Below are 22,609 nucleotides of genomic sequence, written 5' to 3' on the forward strand. Positions count from 1 at the left end.
GTCTATTCATTTTAATGGCTGCAAAATGATGCCTACCTGAATGCCAAGATGCACTTTTTTGACACAAGTACAGCATCAGGAGTGAAGATAAAAATTTAGCACCTAATTTTAGTCGTCGGATTGGAGGAGAGGAGCTCGGAGGCAGGGGAGAGAAGAGGAGGAGGAGGAGGTGGTGGGGGTGTGGGGAATGGCAGCGGCAGGCAGAAGGTCAGGAGCTTGGATAGGCTGTGGGGGGTGGGTGCAAAATGTCAGGAACGTGGGGGGGCAGAATGAACAGTGGGGATTGGGGTAAGAACGAGATCCCGGTCTGAAGGGAGGGGAATGAGAGCAAGAACATGATCTTTCAACAGAACTGGAAAATGTTATAGATGCAACAGATTTTAAGCAAGTACAAAGGCAGGGAAACGGGATGGGGGGAGTGGAGGAGAAATAACAAAAGGGAAGTTCTGTGATAGGGTGGAAAGCGGGAGTGATTTAAATGACAAAAGGGGGTGGTAATGGGTCAAGTAAAGAAACAAAGATGGGTCTAGAGGAGCTGTAAATGGCAACAGCAGAACCATTCCCAGCACATGCTGTCCGAAAAAATGGAGCAGTGATTATGATCTGAAATTATGGAACTCAAGTTGAGTCCGGAAGGCTGTAAAGTACCTAATCGAAAATGTGCTGTTCCTCTTTTCTTTACCTACATTGGAACAGTGTAGGAAGCCGAAGTGAGAGTGGGGCGGAGAATTAAAATGGCAAGCGACCGGAAGCTCAGGGTCACACTTGCGGAATGAACCGAGGTGTTCACCAGAGCGAACACCCACTCTGCGTTTGGTCTTCCCAATGTAGAGGAGACTGCATTGTGACCAGCAAGTACAGTACACTAACATGAAAGAAGTATAAGTGAAGTGCTGTTTCATCTGGAAGGTGTGTTTGGGGCCCCGGACGGTGGGAAGGAAGGAGGTGAAAGGGCAAGTGTTGCAATTCCTGCGTTTGCATAGAAAGGTGCTGTTAGAAGTGAGCGGGAAAAGTGGACCAGAATGTTGCAGAGGGAATGGTCTCTTCGGAATACTGTAAAGGGAGGAGATGTTGTGATTGGTAGTGGTATCGCACTGCAGGTGGCTGAAATGGCAGACGATGATTGTTGAATGTGGAGACTGGTGGGGTGAAAGATGAGGACAAGGGGATTTTATCATGGTCTGAGAGGGGGGGAAATGGGTGAGAGCAGAAGTGCGGGAAATGGGATGGACATGGTTGAGGGCCATGTCAACTATGGTGGAGCGGAATCCGCGGTTGAGGAAATAGAAGGCATATCGGAAGCACTGGCGTGGAAGCTGGCATCATCAGAACCGATGCAACGGATATGGAATAATTGGGAGAATGGAATTGAGTCATTACAGGAAGTGTAGTCATGATAGTGATTGGAGTCAGTGGGCTTATAGTAGATATTGGTTGACAGCCTATTCCCAGAAATAGAGATAAAGAAGTCGAGGAAGAGAAGCGTCAAACATGGACCATGTGAAGGTGAGGGAGGGGTGGAAATTTGAAGCAAAGATGACTTTTTTCCAGTTCGCGGCATGAGCGACACAGATAACAGTCATCAATGCACCAGAAAAAGAGGTGAGGGAGGGGACCTGAGTAGGACTGAAACCAGGAATGTTCCACATATCCCACGAAAAGGCAGGCATAGCTCGGACCCATGCGGGTTCCCATAGTGGCACCTTTTATTTGGAGGAAGTGAAAGGAATCAAAGGAGAATTGTTAAATCTAAGAACAAGTTCATCCAGGTGGAGGAGGGTTGTGGTGGATGGGAACTGGTTGGGCCTCCATTCAAGGAAAAAGACCGCCCTGATGGAGGATGGAGGTGTAGAGAGAAAGGACGTCCATGGTGAAAAGGAGATGCTTAGGGCCAGGAAACTGGAAACTGTTAAAGTGGCGGAGGGCATCTAAAGGGTTGCGGATGTAGGTCGGAACGGAGTGGACAAGGGGAGAAAAAATAGAGTCGAGATAGGAAGAAAGAAGATCAGGCTGAAATGATGGATCAACCAGGGCAGACCTGTTTGTGGATCTTGGGAAGGAGATAGAAGTGGGGTTGGGGAACTATGAGGTTGGAGGCCCTGGGGAAAAGATGTTCAGAGGAGATGAAGTCAGTAACAGTCCTGAAAACGATGGCTTTTGATGTTTGGTGGTGGGGTAATGGTCCAGGGAGAGGTAGGAGGAGGTTTCAGAGAGTCGGCATTCAGCCTCCGCAACAGCGCCGTCTTTGTCAGCAGTTTAATGACGACGATAGGTTTGGATCTGAGAGAACGGGGTGCTGCAAGTTCAGCGGAAGGTAGGTTAGAATGAGTGAGCGAAGTAGAGAAATTGATATGGCCAATGTCACGCTGGCAGTTCCCCATGACAAGATCTAGAGAGGGTAAGAGGCCTAAGCGAGGGGTCCACGTGGAATGAGAATTCTGAAGATGGGAGGAAGGGTTCACAATGTGGGAGGAAAGATTCCTGGCCAAAGCCGTGGGCATGGAAGAAGACCTCAGCATTGTGCAGAGCTCGACAATTGGGTAATTAAGGTGTTTTAAGCTAGGTATCATTCTTTTGGCCCTTCTCTGAACCATTTCCAAAGCCCCTATATCCCACTATGTAAAAGAATGCAGTACTCTAAGTGAGGCCCAACCAAAGTAATACAATGACAAAACTGTTTTGATTTGTATTTAATCATCCTGGCAATGCAACCTAATACCTTGTTTGCTTTGGCTATCACTTCACGGCATTTGTTGTGAACCTTAAGAGAATTGTGTATTTTTTTCTCTTTCAACAGACTTCAGTTCTTTACCCTGTAAGGTGTAAGTATACTTGGCATTGGCTCTACCCATGTGCACAACACTATATTTATCGAAGTTAGAAACCATTTGCCAAATGTGCGCCCATTTCCCCATCGTATCAAGGTCCACTTGAAGTAGATTTTTCTCATCCTCACTCACACAAATCTTCATATCATCCTCAAACTTTTAGATCATTCTCCCAACACCTACATTTAAGTTAGTAATGAAGATATTAAACAGCAACAGCCTGCAGGGATACCTTTTATTGTATTTTAATAGTGCATAGTTCAGAGTTTAAAGATGCACCATCAAAATACACACATGTTACACAAATTAGATGTCAAATCAGGGGTATCCAAGCTTTTATGTTCATGGGCCATGGAGCCATAAGCGTCACATAAAAAGTTTAAATTTATGTTCCAATATGCAGTATACAGGTTGAACCCCTCTTATCCAGAACCCTTGGGATCTGGCCTGTTCTGGATAAGGGATTTTCCGGACAAGGGGTGGTCACGTTAAATTGAATGGTACAGGTACTGAGCAAGGGGATATCGGGGCTGGGAGTGCGGCAGAGAGATCATTGGGGGGTGGGGTGGGGGGGGGGGGGGATTGCGGGGTCAGGCTAGCGATTGTGGGAGTCAGCAGCGAGGAAGGACTTCAATTTGTTCATGTCGGAGTTCTGTGCATGTGCCACCCGGTGGTCGGGAATAGTTCTGGACAAGGGGTGGTTCTGGATAAGGGAGATTCAACCTGTACAATAAAAAAGACTAATTCATAAGTGTAAAAAACATATTACGCATGTCCTTCATCTCCAATAACACCAAAAATAAATCTCAGCAAGTTTTAGGCTTGGTCATGTACCAAAGTCAGGATTGTATTGAAGTCACCCACAAAATTCTTGGTATCCGGATTAAATCACAACTTTTGAAAGGTTTGCATCCCATCTCCAATCCTAAACTTTGGGAGGCTGAATGGAATTTGCAAGCTACAAAGAAGAAAGATGCAGGCTCAAATCTAGGGCTACCAGCAATGTCTTTTATAAGAAAGGGTTTCTGTGCAATCCTGGTGTTCTTCAAATTGTATTGGAAATAAAGCAATTTAAATAAGTTGCGAGAATGTGAAACATGGCAGTAATTTCACAGAGTTGCAGGAAAGCTCCATTGTGATGTGGTTGCCATACTAAAATAGTGTGTGAACAGCACTGCAATAGTTGTATTTTTGAACATGGGTGACTGTGCAGCAATAACTATGTTTAACAAAAATCTTAAAACATCAGAGTATTATTTTCTTTATTGTTCAACTGTGATATTCAATATTATTTATATGCTGCAAATGCTAGAGTTATACAACTGGCCACACACTTTAAATCTTTTGAGACTTCTTTCAAGTCTTCCGCAGCTGTCTGATCTCTCCGATCAAACGTCCATAAATTGATGGAATGTCACCTCTGAGCCCAGCACATCCTTTTTCTTGGCATTCCTACTGCAACTGACTACTGCAGCCAAGTTGCCTCAAAAAGCAAACTATTCCTCCAGAATACATTGACATCACAGGAACAAAATAAAACAAGCAACAGAACAAATACTGAAGCTTCATTACCATGTGAACCACCAGTTAGTGCTATGCATATATGATTCATAAAATTTAAAACCTAAAAAGTGCTCTACGTAATCTTTTTTCAATGTCAGCACATTATAGATGCAGATTAAACAAAATACCGCAACAGTTGTTGTGAACTTCTAAATAGACTTCAGTGGCGAGAAAGACCTTATGAATGCCAAGGAGCAGCATCAGAACATAACTGACTAAATGGCTGTGCAGCAGTGTTCTATATCGCCTGACCATTCAGAATGCCTATTTTATTTAGAGAATAAAGCTGAATAGGTCATAATAGCAGCAGTGAACAGGAAGGAGTGCAATAATTTAGTTTGAGATAAATGTGGTTAACTAATCTGGGAACTGTAGTAGTAATTTTGCTTTTACTTTTTTTTAAAGAAATAAATTTGTTCCAGATAATTCCCAACATACTATAAGTAAAGCAATGGGACAAACGCAATGCATTTCTCTAATGTTCATAACAGAAATCAGGACCATTCTGAATGATTTAATGCCTAATTTAGGTAGGGCCTCCTTTGTTAACCACTTTATGTGCAACTTCTCTGCATGTATGTGGTCCTATGAGTAGTCTTATTCATTGGTAATCTTATTAATTGAATGGGGATGACAGAGTACTACTTAACCTAAACTAATTTCTCCTAGGTCCTTTGCTGTATCATTTTGAGAATATGGCAAATGAAAAATCAATAGAACTGAGTTACGAAGACATCAGGCATTGCATACTTCAATATGGATTCAAAATAGAGGTAAGAACCTTGACCCATAAACATTTTTAGGAATTGAAAAGGCCGTTAAGACTAAAACAGCCCAACCCCTATTTATAAATCAATCACATACTCAGCTTCTCAGCAATGTTCCCTCTAATTTTTGGGGGTGTGCACGCAGCCTATTCAAATTCCCGGCCTGCGCGGGACCTCCAGACCGCTATGCAGCCACCCAGCTTAATGGGAACATTGCTTCTCACTATTTCATTTATTCTTCTTTAATTATCTTCCACACACAATAAGGGAGGAAAGTAGGAAAGCACATGTTTAGCGCACACAAAAATGTTGTGATATGGATAGTCATTGCTACTTGTCGTCTCTTACTGCCACGTGTAGTAAAACCCAAGGACATGCATTACTGCACCTGTTCATTTTTTCCTAGCTAAAAGGTTTATGATCTTTGCTGTTGAATTAGAACAAAGCCTTTAGTCTCTCTCTAGATGTATGTTAGATTATAAATCCACTGTAGTCTTTCATAGTTAGCTTGTGTGTTCTGTTTCTAGTCTACATTTTCTTCTTCAGGTTGTTACCCAGGAAATTGAGACATCGGCAATATTTGACACCAGCTGCTAAATCTCTAGAAGAAAAATTATTAGAAACAGTACTATCCTTATTATAACATGCATATAAATAAAGCAAAATCAAAACAATGCTACTGGTATGTTTATATTTGCATTTAGTACTCTTCCCAGGAGATAATGGAAATAATCCTTGGCCAACCATAGGCTCTGCAGTTGGTCATATAAATGTACAGGCAAGTGGAAAAAAATAAAGAAGTACAATATAATTGAAGAGCCCAAAGCACAAATTTGATATTTAACACTCAGCACAAAGAGTATATGACATATTGCTTGCACCAAATAAGCTAAGTGCCTCCACAGTTGAGACAGTAAGTTGACATGAACTCCTGCCAAAGGTTTAAAAGACTGAAAAAATGTAGCATTGTTGTTGAATATTTCGAACAGTATTGCTAAATGACCATGGAAAGTTAACACTGTCTTTTACCAGAATCACAAGCTATTTTGACTGGAAATACCACCTTCAGCAGTTGAAAAAGAATATTTAAGCGTCGCCTGAACCACAGAGTTACAACTGCATTTACTGTGCATTGTGACCACAATCCCTTAGGTGGTTACAGTTGACTCATGACAAAAATAGACATCTGTAAGGATGGTACATCGCACTGTCGGGATATAACAAGATAATCTAAATTTGTGTGGTTCCCAAAATGGGAATGTGGTTGTGCTATTAACAGGAGCAGACAAGGTTTTAGTCCTCCTGAGCACAGCATCAGTAGCAGTCAGAAGTATCAAATCAGAAAGGGTGGTATAGTCGTAAAAATGAAGCATTTTTGTCTTAATATTGGCATGGCATTGGATTCTTGAATTCTGTCACCTCTAGACTCAATTATTCCAATGCTCCCATACTGACCTCCCATCTGCCACCCTCCATAAATTCCTTGTTCAAAGTTCTGTTGTGCCTATTCTGTTTTGCACTTCGATCTACTTGCCCATTGCCTCCATCCTTGTTCAACTACTTGGCCCCATTCCCCCAACACCTGAAATTTCAAATCCACTTCCTAGTTTTAAACCCCATCCTAGTTTTAAATTCCTCCATGGTCTAGCCCTACCCTACCTCCACAAGAGCATACAGCCCTAGATCATCACTTAATTTGTCAGTTAATTTGACTCCCACCTCGTATATCCCTTCCTCCCTTCACCCAATGATTGGCAGCAGAGACTTTAGCCACTTGGGTCTTATTCTTTGGAAATCCCTCCCTAAACGCCTCCGCCTATTTATCTGTCTTGCTTTTCTCCTTTAAAACCTAGCTCTTCGGCCAAGCTTTTTGTCACCTTCCAACTCGTTACCTGGTTAAGAATCTGTTTTCTATACACCTATCTTTGAAGCACCTTTTCATTGTTTTTACATTAAAAACACTAACTAAATAGAAGTCGTTGTCAAGATCCATAAAATCCTGCTTCAGTTAGCGAAGAATGTTCCGTTTTGTTACATTTTGTTACAATAACTAATTATTCTGTCGAAAACTGAAATGAAGACATCCTGGCCTTGAATTTCCTCCGTATTTGCGCCCACAAACACACGGAACCTGGGAGCAAACTAATTAAGTGGCTTAAAAGATGGTGAAAATTTGGGTGTAAGTGAGTTATGTATAACTTCAATATATGCCCAAATCTCCTTGATCTTTTATGGCTATCCATTGATCCTTCTACCCGAATGTGTATCTACCCATAAAATTGCCCAATTTACAGAGCTTTGAGTTTCCTGCAATTGCTCTTGCTCAGGGGCTCTCTTAAAATGACAACCAGATTTTCAGCTGCAGCAGGCAACAAAGTCGTTTTTCTGGTGTTCTACTACAATTTTTTGAATGCTTTTTTTTAACATTTATCCTCACTGAGACCTGCACTCTTTTTTCTGTTTCTTTTGATGCATTGTTATCGCATAGGTATAAGTCACTTTAATAATTGCCAAGTTTCCCCGATTACAGATTCTTAAACGTGTGCCTAATGTGCATGAATGATGGTTGCATGAGTTGAAACTTTAATTGTCATACATAAAGGAAAAATTGGCAGCTTCTTTTGAATTTAACAGACATTTATTTAAATCAAAGAGCTTCTGATAACTGGTTTGAAGGTACTAGTTTGTCTTTTTGAAATCAGTGAGTCTATATGGAGCCTTCGAAGAGAGTCTGTTTGGAACTTCTACAGATGGTTCGTGAGAAATGCATTAAAAAAAACCCCACTAAATATGAAAATTACTTTTTTTAGCATAGAGCACAGGAGTTGAAAAACAAATTTTATTACGAGACATTAGCTGAGCTTAATACTGTAAAAATACATGCAATATTACTGCTATTTTGGTTGCTTTTGTTACTCATAAATTTTTTTGACATTTAAATCATAAAACAGGGTGAAGTGTCAGTTGTCTAATTATGCTTCTGTGAAGCACCTTGGGATGTTTTACTACTTTAAAGGCACTATATAAATGCAAGTTGTTAGTAGGTAGGTTTCTGGTATGAGGCACCTGGGACTCATGTTAGCGTAGACTTTTCCTTCAGTCATTCGCAGTGCATTAGGGTAGAATTGCAATGGATGCATGGATCTTAAAAACTGTTAAAAAAGCCTTAAAAGAGTAGAGTAGAGTAAAGTGGCGAGTCCAAGGGGTGGGAGAAGGAATTTCAGAGTGTGGAGCATGGGTAGTTGAATATATGGCTGGCAGTAGATGGGTAAAGCAAGGAGGTGGATACACAAGAGGCTGAAGTCAAAGGAACAGATAATTGGAAGTTGTTTTTAGTATTGTGGAAGGTTAAAGAGAATAGGAGGGGTGAGACCAGAGAGATTTAAACACAAAAATGAGCATTTAAAATTTGAAATGTTGAGGGACTGAGAGCCAATGTAGATCACTGATGTAAAGGGTGAATGAGTCTTGCTGCAGGATAGAATTTGTGCAGCAGAGTTTAGATGAGTTGGATTTTACAGAGGGTAGAGGATGGGAGGCCAGCCAGGACAGCATTGAATATTCAAGTGTGGAGCTGTTAAAGGTTTAGATGAGGGTTTCAATGGTAGATGAGCTGAGATATGAGTCAATTTACAGCGGTGGAAGTTGGTGGTCTTTGTGATGAAATGCATTTAGGTTTGGAAGCTCAGTTCAGGGACAAATTGGATGGTAAAGTTGCAAACAGTCTGGTTCAGCCTGCAACAATAGATGGGTAGGTGAATAGAGTTGCTGGGGCGGTTCGGGGTTTCTTGTGGGGGCTCAAAACAATGGCTTCATGCTTCCCAATATTTATCTGGAGGATCTTGCATCTTATCCTAGACTGGATGTCAGAAAAACAAACTGACAGAACAGATGCTGTGGGAAGGGTTGAGATCAACATACGTGTACAATTTGACTCCTTATCTGCGGATAACATCACCAAGGGCAGCATGTAGACGAGGAAAAGGATGGTGACGAGAATCGATCCCCAGGTGACTCCATAAGTAACTTGCGGAGAAGAGAAGCTATTGCTGGAAATGCTGTGTCAACGATCAGAGATGAGTGGAACTAAGTGAGGACAAACCCACGGAGCAGAAGTTTTGGAGGAAGGTTATATGATTGACTGTGCCAAAGGGTGCAGATAGGTCAAGAAGGATGATCAGGGATAATGCACCACAGTCACAGAGAATATTATTTGTGACTTTGGTTAGTCCTATTTTGGGTTTTTGGAAGGTGCAGAAACCTAATTGGAGGGATTCAAACGGTGTTGGGAGAGAGATGAGCAGAGATCTGGGAGGGATCAGCATTTTGAAGAGGGAAGGGAGGTTTGAGTTAGAGTGGTAGTTTGGAAGGACAGAGAGTTAAGGGTGTATGTTTTGAGGAGGGGGGGTGATGGTAAATTTAAATGTGAGGGGGAAAATGCCTGAGGACATGGAACTCTGCAATGGCATCTAGCTTGGTACGCAGGAAGGGAACTTGGGTGGTCAGCATTTTAGTGGGAATGTGGTTGAGGGAGCAGGAATGTAGGTCTTATAAGCTCAGCGAGGGAATGGGTAGAGATGGGAGAGAAACTAGAGATGTGGGTTCAAGGCTGGGGGAGGTTTGGTAGGAAAGGGGAAGGAGGGGAATCAGTAAAGACCACTGAACAGATTTCTCTATCTTGATCACACAGAAATCTATTAGCTCTTCACACTTGCTCAAGCTGAGGATGGATGGGGCAGGGGAGAGGGATATGACAAGTTACTGTTCTTTGGCTTCTCCTCGGTATTCAGGATGTTTTTTAAGTGTATGTATGTGATTGTAGTATATCTGAGGATGCACTACATACAATCTCACGATATTTGAACAATTGGCTTGTCAGATTCCTTTTCAAGACACCTGCAATGGTCTAGCTTTTGAAAGACTCTTTGAGAAAAGCCTCCACCCATCAGTGGAAGTTGCTATGATTTGGGCTTTATCTACTCTTTATCTACTCTTCATTCATGTGCATATCAAATTTCAGTTAACGTAGACTACCCACATTCCCTGTGTACTGAAACCTACAATTCAAAAACACTGCATATAATGGGCGGCTGATGTAATACTGTCTGTTTTCCGCCATCGCCCGAGGCGAATTTCTAGGCCGAAGAATGGAAATAATCTGCATTGGGGTTAACAATGTATCTTTGTATCTTGGGTTACATACCAGTCACATTTATTGCAACAACAACTTGTATTTATATAGCACCTTTAACGTAGTGAAACATCCCAAGGTGCTTCACAGGAGTATTTTGAGATAAAAAATTTGATACCGAGTCGCATAAGTCGAAATTAGCGCAGGTGGCTAGGTCAAAGATGTATGTTTTAAGGAACGTCTTGAAGGAGAAAAGAGAGGTAGAGCACTCCAGAGTTTGGGGCCTAGGCAAAAGAAGGCACGGCCACTAATAGTTGAGTGATTATAATCAGGGATGCTCAAGAGGGCAGAATTAGAGGAGCGCAGACATCTCGTGCGTGGGGCGGGGTGGGGGGGGGGGGGGGGCGGCCAAAGGAGATTATAGAGATAGGGAATGGTGAGGACACGGAGGAATTTGAAAATAAGGATGAAAATTTTGAAATTGAGGCGTTGCCGAACAGGAAGCCAATGTGGGTCAGCGATGTGGGAAAGACCTACTTTCTTGACCTAGTTGTGTTTGTTAAGGGATCACTGTTTAGTTTTCTGCATGTTAGGTTAACAATTTATTCCTTGACTGGAAAACAAAACTAGAATCTTTATACTGAGTCCTTTTGATGATCTTTTATACAAGTGTACTCAGAACTCTCTGCCCATGAAGTTCTATCTGACTGCTGTGACATGGAAATAGGGTTGAACTGGGTAAACCATCCTAGTGCTGTTGCTGAGATATAATTCTTACTTCCTTTGAAGTGAACCCCAATTTCTTTAAAAGAATACTTCAGGTTCTTTCTCAATAGGTCAAGAATTAAAATAACTGTTGCTATTACCTGAGAAGATGGGACATGGAAATTTTTATCTAGAGCAATACTTACTAGGTCAAGCCTTAAACAAAGCCTTTTGGAATTTCTATCTGGCATGGGAACTCCTCCCTTCCATGGTTCTAGCAATATAGACAAGCTCAGTTTATTCTCAGGATGGCAAACTTGCCAGCTTTGTCCTTTGCAAACTGGAGGTACTGGGTAACAAATTTGTCGTGATTTGGTTTTGTTTATAGGCAATATTATAAACTGAGGCAAATCCCCTCTATCCTTTCCACCCTGGAGCTAACTGCTATTCTCAACATGTTATTGTGTATTGCTTAAAACTGTGGCCTCAGTGAAAAGAAACTCCTCCAGAATGAATTGGTATAGCTCAATTTATTTGAAGTCTCAGTACAATAGCCGAGCTATAATTTCACATTAAGCTTGAATATAGAAATATTTTATGACTCATTGGAGAATGGAGATCGCATCTATCACAGTATATATGTTGGTTTGTTCATGCAGACATTATAAGACCTACAACACAAAATGCAAAATACAAAGTTGGTTAGCCATATCTCGTGTTATCCCTCACATTATGGATACTTCCCAATATCTGTTTGACGTTGATTTAAAGCTTGTTCTATTCAGATTTATATTACTTGATCTTTCTTGACCTAGTTGTGTTTGTTAGGAGATCACTGTTTAGTGTTCTATTTTCTGCATGTTATTTTCTTCCAGTAGGCATTCACTCATTCCTGATTGAGCCTTAATTTAGTTATCAGTTAATATATCCGCCATACGACCCTCTTTTCACATGTGATCTTAAGTTTCTTGCATGGAAAACTGCACGCCAGGACTTCAGCACATAATATAGATTGGCTGTTCTGTGCAGTACTGAGCGAAAAGGTATTGTTAGAGGTGTAGCCTATTTTGGCTGAAATGTTAAACTAATGCCCCATCTAACTTTAAAAATTCCATGGTACTATTTGAAGAAGAGCAGGGAGTTCTCCCAATGTACTGGTCAACATTCCTTTCTCCACCAACGCCAGTAAAAAACCATTTAACTGGTCCCTTATGTAATTTCTGTGGATAACAAGAGTGACTTCACTTCAATTCATTGGCACTTTGGGACATCTTAAAATGTGCTTATATAAATTAAGCTTCTTTCTTTCACTATTGTTAGCACTGGTTTTGTCTTCGAGTTAGTGAACTGTCGATCAGCCATATTTGATTTGGTATTTTGATCCATTAACCCTTCGGACTTGAGATATGTGTAAATGAAGCCAAATATCTTGGTAGTCTCCTACTATGAGGAAAAATTGGTTCTCTGACTCTTGCTCATTTTATATCTGCAGAATCTTCTGTCATAGATGGGATGCCAAATATGGCACTGTGTACATCAGACAGGTTAAATGCATAATCTAGGCTGATGCTAAGGACAGTACTGAGGAAATGCACCTTTGACAAAAAATTCAGTTGGTGAACACAGAAGAATGATCAGTTTCACAAATAAAGATTGACAAAAAGTTGTAACATGTTCAGGGAAAAGGAGTATGGTGACAGTATACAAAGTATTACATTGCTAGAATTTATGATGTTCCAGAAGGTTGTATTAAGACAGGTGAATATGGATAAAGTTAAACAATTGGAACAGAAGCAGTGCAATTCTTGTGCATTACCAGTTTCCAAACAGTGAAAAAGTAGAAGGGGAAGATCTATAGACTGTTCAGAGAGATTTGAGGCCAATGAGGCAATCATTTCCATGATTTTAACTATCCCACGATAGACTGACATAAAGGTAATGTATCTAGTGAAAGTGGGAAACCCATTTAGAAAATGTCATACATCAGTATGTTTCTGGTCCAATAGGAAAGAAGCATGGCTTCTTTAGTTCTGGGAAATGAATTTAGGAAAATAATTGATGTGGAAGTAGAGTAACAATTAGGAAATAACGACCAAAAGATTACTAGGTTAAATGTGAAAAGGATCATGAAGAATTTAAGATACGGGTTTTGGACTGGAAAAAGACAACGTTTAGTGAGGTAAGAAGGGATTAACTTACGGGCTCAACTTAAACTGGGCAGATATGTTAGCAAGCAAGGCAATATAATAATCAGTGGGCAATCTTCAGAAAGAGATCAATAAATTACAAAACATATATTTTACATGGTGAAAAGGGCCTACATCAAAGAATGGAGTTCCATGGGTAAACAATAAAATTAAACTAAACTTAAAAAGGAGGGAATATGAAACTAGGGGTAACAATGCTAAAGAAAATCATGAGGAATATAGGCCCCAAGTTTCCACATGATTTGCTCCTGATTTTTAGGAGCAACTGGTGGAGAACAGAGTATCTTAGAAATCGGAATTCTCCACATTTAAGTTTTCTGCAGTTCTAGTCAGGTAGAACAGTTTCACTTTGGAACAGAATTTTTTTTTCAAAAGGGGGCGTGTCCGGCCACTGACACCTGATTTCAAAGTTTCCACAGTGAAAACGTACTCCAAACTAACTTAGAATGGAGCAAGTGAAGATTTTTGTAGGCCTGAAAAAACCTTGTCTACACATTAAAAAATCAGGCGCAGGTTACAAATTAGGCGTCCGGAACGAGGGGGGGGGGAAGGGAAGTCATTAAATTGTACAATAAATCCTTAGTTATACTTATACAAATATTATACAAATAAATCCAACCTGAATAAAAATTTATAAGCAAAGAAAAGATTAAATAAACCATGTTCCTACCTGTGTGAAAGTTGAGCTGCAGGCCTTTCAGGCAGCGGGGGTGGTGTGGCGTCAGTCCCGACGGGAGGGAGGGGCAGGCAGGCAGCAAGCAGCGTTCCACTTGAGCTGCAGGCCTTTCAAACAGCGGGGTGGTGTGGCGTCGGTCCCGACGGGAGGGGCTTTAGGGGCGGCATCAGTGGCTGGCCAGCAGCCAAAGATACAGCAGCAGCCTTCGAGCTGTGAGGGGGACTGAGGCCATTTGGACAGGGAGAGGCAGCCACATAGACAGTTTTATATTTAAATTTGCAGAATGGGTGCTGCATTGTCAACACCACATATTATGCAATGGTTTGCCATCAATTCACTGCATAGGAGAGAATTGATTAGAGCTCACCGCTGTTGCTGGTATCTAGCTCCTGCCATCTCTGCTCAATTACATTGACTAATATCTACACTTCCTCATGCAAGAAATTCTTTGTTCTTGGTGGACGTTGATCCATTGCAAACTTGAATTGGCACTTTTATTTCTCCAAACACAGTCCTTAATTTGCAGGCACCGGTTCTGCAAGTGAGAAGTTTAGCAGTGAAAAGCTGAACTCACTGATTTCAGCAGGTGATTTAATCAGCAATGCTGCTAAAAGCACTCCCTCACACACAGAAATATGAAGAAAATTAAAATTCAAGCCTTTGCAGGGGTCCAAGAAACAAATCCTCACGTTTTCTGCAGCACTTTCAAAAATGGCCGAGTGCCAATGTTTACTTCAGACTGCGCGAACGCGCACGCGCAGGGTTGCCGGCATGAAAAAAACTCATTTAAATGGTACCCGCCCCCTCCCACTTACAAAATCGGCGCGAGTGGTAGGCTCCTCCCCCTGCACGCCGCATCAGGCAGACATGGAGCTGCAAGGCGCTCGAGAATAGCGCGTTTTTTTTTTGCCGCCGTTTTCGGCGCGAGAAACGGGCGCCCAGCTCGGAGGGGCGCCTGTTTTGCCGCGTGTGGAAACTTGGGGCCATAGAAACTAGTGAGGAAGGTGAAAAAGATCAGAAGGTATATGAAAAAAGGCTAGCAGATAACATAAAAAGAAGTAATGGGGGCTTTTACTAGCAGAAGAAAAAGTAAAAGTCTTGTTAGAGGATAGGACCATTGATGGATGAAGGGGAAATCTAGTTATGGAGGATGAAGGTATGCAGAAATACTAAATATTTTGCATTTGTTTCTTTTTACAAATGATTGATGAGAGAATGCAGGTGCACTAAACGAGGATGTACAATCGTTAGAGATAACTAGAAAATGAATTGGTCCCTGATGGCGTATGCCATAGCCTTGTAAAAGATGTCCGAGGAGAGATAGCAGAAGCTGTGACCGCAATTTTTCAATCCAGGCAAATGGAGAGTATTTCATCACACTCCTGACTTGTCTTGTAGATGGTGGAAGGTTTTGGGGAGTCAGGAGGTGAGACATTCACCGCAGAATAGCCACCCTCCGACCTGCTGCATTATTATGTGGCTGATCCAGTTAAGTTATTGGTCAAAGGTGACCCCCAAAATGTTGACGGTGGGGGATTCGGCAATGGTAATGCTGTTGAATGTCATGGGGAGGTGGTTAGACTCTCTTGTTGGAGAAACTCATTGCCTGGCACTTGGGTGGCACGAATGTTACTTGCCACTTATCAGCCCACGTCTGAATGTCGTCCAGCTCTTGTTGCATGCGGGCATGGACAGCTTCATTTTCTGAGAAGTTGCGAGTGGAACTGAACACTGCAGTCATCAGCGAACATCCCCATTTCTGACCTTATGATTCAGGGAAGGTCATTGAAGCAGCTGAAGATGGTTGGATTAGGACACTGTTCTGAGGAACTCCTGTCCTGGGGCTGAAATGACTGGCTTCCAACAACCATCTTCCTTTGTGCTAGCTACGACTCCAGCCAGTGGAGAGTTTTCCCCCCGATTCCCATTGACTTCAATTTTACTAGGGCTCCTTGATGCCACACTCTGTCAAATGCTGCCTTAATGTCAAGGGCAGTCATTCTCGCCTCCCCTCTAGAATTCAACTCTTTTGTCCATGTTTGCACCAAGGCTGTAATGAGGTCTGGAGCTGAGTGGTCCTGGCGGAACCTAAGCTGAGCTTCGGTGAGCAGGTTATTGGTGAGTAAGTGCTGCTTGATAGCACTGTCGATGACACCTTCCATCACTTTGCTGATGACAGAGTAGACTAATGAGGCGATAATTGGCCAGAGTGGATTTGTGCTGCTTTTTGTGGACAGCACATACTTGAGCAGTTTACCACATTGTCGGGTAGATGCCAATGTCATGGCTATATTGGAACAGCTTGGCTAGAGGCGCAGCTAGTTCTGGAGCACAAATCTTCAGCAAGACAACCAGGATATTGTTACAGCCCATAGCCAGTGCGCTCAGTCATTTCTTGATATCACGTGGGGTGAATCGAATTGGCTGAAGACTGGCTTCTGTGATGGGGCCCTCAGGAGGAGGCCGATATGGATCATCCACTCGGCACTTCTGACTGAAGCAGCCTTGTCTTTTGCACTCAATGTGCTGGGCTCCGCCATCATTGAGGATGTTCGTGGAGCCTCCTCCCTCCCGTTAGTTGTTTGATTATCCAACACCATGCAGGACTGCAGAGCTTTGATCTGATCCGTAGGTTGTGGAATCGCTTAGCTCTGTCTGTGGCATGCTGCTTCTGCTGTTTAGCACGTATGTAGCCTGAGTTGCAGCTTTCCCAGATTGGCACCTCATTTTTAGGTACGCCTGGTGCTGTTCCTGGCAGGCCCTTCTACATTGAACCAGTGTTGGTTGCCTGGCTGATGGTAATGGTAGAGTGAGGGATATGCTGGGCCATGAGGTTACATGGAGTGCCGCAGGGCTCAGTGCTGGGACCCCAGCTCTTTACAATATACATTAACGATTTGGATGAAGGAATAGAGTGTAATATCTCCAAGTTTGTGGATCACACTAAACTGGGTGGTGGTGCAGGCTCGAAGGGCCGAATGGCCTACTTCACCTATTTTTTATGTTTCTATGCTGCTGCTGATGGCCCACAGTGCCTCATGGATACCTAGTTTTGAGCTGCTACATCTGTTCTGAATCTATCCCATTTAGCACAGTGGTAGTGTGGATGGAGAGTATCCTCAGTGTGAAGATGGACTTTGTCTCCACGAGGACTGTACAGTGGCCACTGCTACCAATACTGTCATGGGTAGGTACATCTGCAACAGGTAGATTGGTGAGGATGAGGTCAAGTAGGTTTTTCCCTCATATTGGTTCTCTCACCACCTGCTGCAGGACCAGTCTGGCAGCTATGTCCTTCAGGACTCGGCCAGCTCAATCAGTAGTGGTGCTACTGAGCCACTCTTGGTGATGGACATTGACATCCCCCACCCATAGTACATTGTGTGCCTTTACTACCCTCAGTGCTTCTTTCAAGTGGTGTTCAACATGGAGGAGTACTGATTCATCGGCGGAGGGAGGGTGGTCAGTGGTAATCAGCAGGAGGTTTCCTTGCCACTGTTTGACATGATGCCATGAGACCAGTTATGAGCAAACTCATAAAATTCAAAATCTGAGATCAAATCAGTGAGCATTTAGAGCTGAATGTTATAATCAGCATGGGTTTGTAAAAGGCTAATCATGTCTAACCAACATAATAATTATTTTTTGAAGAAATGACTACTGATAAAGGCAATATGGAATATGTATATATTTTCAAATATTTATTTGTTGGGGTGACACATAGAAGGCTTGTAACAAAATCAGGTAGCAGCATGGATAGAAAGTTATTGGATGGACATAAAACAACGTTAGGTTAATGGGTGCTTGGATTGTTGATGTTTTGGAAGTGGTAAGTATACTTTTATTCTAGATATATAGATGATTTGAACTTGGGCATAATGAAATTTGCTGATACAAAAGTAGGAGGTTTGGCAAACCCTAAAGAGGACTATAAAAAACTTCAGGAGGGCACATGATGGCAGATTAAGCATATTTTATGCAGAGAAGTATGAAGTGTAGCATTTGGGAAGAAAGCAAGGACTGGGAGTCTTATGTATAGGAAGACATTAAAGGGTAGAGCAAACTTGGAGTTCATTTACATAATTCCTTAGTTATAGGCAGATAAAGCCATAAATAGGGGCATAGAGTATAAGAGCAAGGAAATTATTACAAATTTGTAGGTGGCAATGGTTTGCATTGTTATAATACTGTCTTCAGTTTTGGGTGGCCCATTATAAAAAATACATTAATATCATAGTGTGTAGATTCAACAAGATGATACAGAGATGAGAAACCAGAGACACTGGGATTATTTCCACTGGAGCAGATAAGGCTGAGCAGAGATCTGACAAGAGGTTTTAAAAATTCTGAAGGATTTTAATAGGGTGGTGGCGAGTTGATGATGAATGATCATTATTAATTTAAAAGCTTCAATAAGAGAATAAGGAGAGAGGTTAGGAGAAATGTCTTTCCACAGAAAGACGTTAGCATAGAATACTTTGCCATAGGGAATAATTGAGGCAGCGACTGTTGCACTGTTTAAAGGAAAAGTGGATAAACATTTGTAGCACACATGGATGTGCATAAGGAATCGAGAGATGGAATTACATAAGAACATAAGAAATAGGAGCAGGAGTAGGCCCCTCGAGCCTGCTCCAACATTTAATAAGATCATGGCTGATCTGATCATGGACTCAGCCCCAATTCCCCGCCCGCTCCCCATAACCCCTTATCCCCTTATTTAAGAAACTGTCTATTTCTGTCTTAAATTTATTCAATGTCCCAGCTTTCACAGCTCTCTGAGGCAGCGAATTCCACAGATTTACAACCCTCTGAGAAGAAATTTCTCCTCATCTCAGTTTTAAATGGGCGACCCCTTATTCTAAGATCATGCCCTCTAGTTCTAGTCTCCCCCATCAGTGGAAACATCCTCTCTTCATCCACCTTGTCAAGCCCCCTCATAATCTTATACATTTTGATAAGATCACCTCTCATTCTTCTGAATTCCAATGAGTAGAGGCCCAACCTACTCAATCATTGCTCATAAGTCAATTCCCGGAATCAACCTAGTGAACCTTCTCTGAACTGCCTCCAAAGCAAGTATATCCTTTTGTAAATATGGAAACCAAAACTCCACGCAGTGTTCCAGGTGTGGCCTCACCAATACCTTATATAGCTATAGCAAGACTTCCCTGCTTTTATACTCCATCCCCTTTGCAATAAAGGCCTAGATACCATTGGCTTTCCTGATCACTTGCTCTACCTGCATACTATCCTTTTGTGTTTCATGCACAAGTACCCCCAGGTCCCGCTGTACTGCGGCACTTTGCAATCTTTCTCCATTTAAATAATAACTTGCTCTTTGATTTTATTTCTGCCAAAGTGCATGACCTCACACTTTCCAACATTATACTCCATCTGCCAAATTTTTGCCCACTCACTTAGCCTTTCTGTCCTTTTGCAGATTTTTTGTGTCCTCCTCACACATTGCTTTCCCTCCCATTTTTGTATCATCAGCAAACTTGGCTACGTTACACTCAGTCCCTTCTTCCTAATCGTTTATAAAGATTGTAAATAGTTGGGGTCCCAGCACTGATCCCAGCGGCACCCCACTAGTTACTGGTTGCCAACCAGAGAATGAACCATTTATCCCGACTCTCTGTTTTCTGTTAGTTAGCCAATCCTCTATCCATGCTAATATATTACCCCCAAACCCGTGAACTTTTATGTGGCACCTTGTCAAGTGTCTTCTAGAAATACACTATATCCACTGGTTCCCCTTTATCCACTCTGTTCGTTACATCTTCAAAGAACTCCAGCAAATTTGTCAAACATGACTTCTCCTTCATAAATCCATGTTGACTTTGCCTGACCAAATTTTGCTTTTCCAAATGTCCTGCCTACTGTTTCTTTAATAATGGACTCCAACATTTTCCCAGCCACAGATGTTAGGCTAACTGCTTTATAGTTTCCTGCTTTTTGTTTGCCTCCTTTTTTAAATAGAGGATTTCCATTTGCAGTTTTCCAATCTGCTGGGACCTCCCCAGAATCCAGGGAATTTTGGTAAATTACAACCAATGCATCCATAATCCCTGCTGCTACTTCTCTTCAGACCCTAGGATGCAAGCCATCAGGTCCAGGGGATTTATCCGCCTTTAATCCCATTATCTTACTGATTAGCACCTCCTTAGTGATTGTGATTGTGTTAAGTTCCTCCCCCCCCCCCCCCCCCATAGCCCCTAGACTATCCACTGTCAGAATATTGTTAGTGTCCTTTACCATAAAGACTGATACAAAATATTTGTTCAGAGGTTCTGCTATCTCCATGTTCCCCATTACTAATTCCCCGGTCTCGTCCTCTAAGGGATCAACATTTACTTTAGCCACCCTTTTCCTTTTTATATACCTATAGAAACTCTTGCTATCTGTTTTTATATTTTGTGCTAGTTTACTTTCATAGTCTACCTTCCTTTTCTTAATCATTTTGTTAGTCGTTCTTTGCTGGCTTTTAAAAGCTTCCCAGTCTTCTGTCCTCCCACTAGTTTTGGCCACTTTGTATGCCCTTGTTTTTAATTGGATACCGTCCTTTATTTCTTTAGTTAGCCACAGATGGCTATCTTTTCTCTTACATCCTTTCCTCCTCACTGGAATATATTTTTCTTGAGAGTTGTGAAATATCTCCTTAAATATACCCACTGTTCATCAACCGTCCTGCACTTTCATCTATTTTCCCAGTAATTAGTTTAAATTACTGTGACAAAAAGCTGGCACAGGCACGATGACTTCTGTGCTTTCAGCATCTATGCTTCTCGTGTTCAAATATAATTAACACCCTCCTGGGATTTGAATCACATTGACCTGGTTGAACCTGAGTTCATATGATCTTAAACTTCTGTCAAGACAATTATCTTGCTCACTCCTTTAACGCAATGGATTGGTGAACTTCACACTTTGTCCAATTTGGCGCTTAGATAAGGGCTCTAAGACAGTACTTACTGTTTTTTTAATAAAATTGATTCAAAATCTATCACCGGATAAATGTTGAATCAATTTTATACAAAATATACCAAAACAATAATTATCACTGGATATAACTGCTGAGATTGTACTTAACCACCACATCGTTCATTGAAAGGAAATTCTATTACTGTATGTTAAATAATGTTCTACATAGAATAGAATACATTCACCAATTCAGTCAATTTTTGGTTGTATAAAACTTTATGTAAATTCATTACTAAACAGAGATTAGCAATTTGGATTGTAGAATATATTTTATGTTATCCTGTTGCTGGGCATGAACCAGGAAATATTATAATCTGCTAAATTTGTGCTACAGCAATCTTATGCACCAATATGCAGGAGGTTTCTCTCGACATTTTCACAAGGCATTCATTTAGTATAGCTATTTAGTTTAAGAAGCAGTATTATTTTAATTTAACAGTTTAATATAACTAACCCTTCAGTTCAACTGTATTTCAAACTGGGTATTATAGAATGATACAGCACAGAAGGAGGCCATTCAGCCCATTGTGCCTGTGCCACTCTTTATCTATCCAATTAGTCCCATTCCCCTGCTCTTTCCCAAAACCTGCAAATGTTTCCGTTTCAAATATATATCCAATTTCCTTTTGAAAGTTGCTATTGAATCTGCTTACACCACCTTTTCAGGCAGCGCATTCCAGATCATCACAACTCACTGCCTAAAAAAACTTCTCCTCATACCCCTCTGGTTCTTTTGGCAATTATCTTGAATATTTGTCCTCTGGTTACTTATTATCCCTTAACATTTAGTTCAGCAAATTCCCATCTTTCCACCAAATCAGTATAATTAATTTATACATAGAGGTTGAATAAATGAGAAAGAACATTAAATAATGTTTTATAAGATTAGAAACATAGGATGTTTTACAAAGAGGAGAATGCCTATTGGGATTTTAAGCATGCTCAATTGTTTTTAACTGATCTTGACCCTTTCTCCTTGTGTTCTCACCTTATCGCTCAATCCATTTTTTCTCCAAAACATAACATGAACAAATTTCTACTTTTTGCTTCAATGGTCAACAATGCAAATATATTCCAAATGCTTATTACCCCTTGTGTAAAAATGAATTACTTGTGTCAAGAATCTCTGGCTAAAATAATGAGGAAGAAAAGCTATAATGCTATCAAACGGCACTTACTCACCAATAACCTGCTCACTGATGCTCAGTTTGGGTTCCGCCAGGACCACGTGGCTCCAAACCTCATTACGGCCTTGGTCCAAACATGGACAAAAGAGCTGAATTCCAGAGGTGAAGTGAGAGTGACTGCCCTTTGACATCAAGGCAGCATTTGACTGAGTGCGACATCAAGGAGCTCCAGTAAAATTGAAGTCAATGGAAATCGGGGAGGGGGGGCGGTGACTCTCCACTGTCTGGAGTCATAGTTAGCACAAAGGAAGATGATTATGGTTGTTGGAGGCCAATGGTCTCAGCCCTAGTACGTCGCTGCAGGAGTTCCTCTGGGTAGTGACCTTGTCCCAACCATCTTCAACTGTTTCATGAATTACCTTCCCTCTATCATAAGATCAGAAGTTTGGGAAGTTCACTGATGATTGCACAGTGTTCAGTTCCATTTCCAACTCCTCAGATAATGAAACAGTCCATGTCCGCATGCAGCAATACCTGGATGACATTCAGGCAAGTAACATTCACACCACACAAGTGTCAGGCAATGACAATCTCCAACAAGAGAGAGTCTAACCATCATGC

General features: G+C 41.5%; 1 protein-coding gene across 4 annotated transcripts in view; it reads left to right on the forward strand.

The window, feature by feature from the left end:
* carnmt1 (carnosine N-methyltransferase 1) overlaps window positions 1–22,609 on the forward strand; it is a 56,362-nt gene that overhangs the window by 29,262 nt on the left and 4,491 nt on the right. For 2 of the 4 annotated variants that reach the window (XM_070862468.1, XM_070862471.1), the window contains exon 7: window positions 5,061–5,164. In XM_070862468.1, the coding sequence (XP_070718569.1) occupies window positions 5,061–5,164 (104 nt within the window). Of the gene's footprint in view, window positions 1–5,060; window positions 5,165–5,704; window positions 5,784–22,609 lie in introns of those variants that run through there. The other 2 variants (XM_070862478.1, XM_070862482.1) reach the window with 2 other exon arrangements.

This window comes from Pristiophorus japonicus, chromosome 1 (genome assembly GCF_044704955.1).
Source record: "Pristiophorus japonicus isolate sPriJap1 chromosome 1, sPriJap1.hap1, whole genome shotgun sequence".
NCBI lineage: Eukaryota > Metazoa > Chordata > Chondrichthyes > Pristiophoridae > Pristiophorus > Pristiophorus japonicus.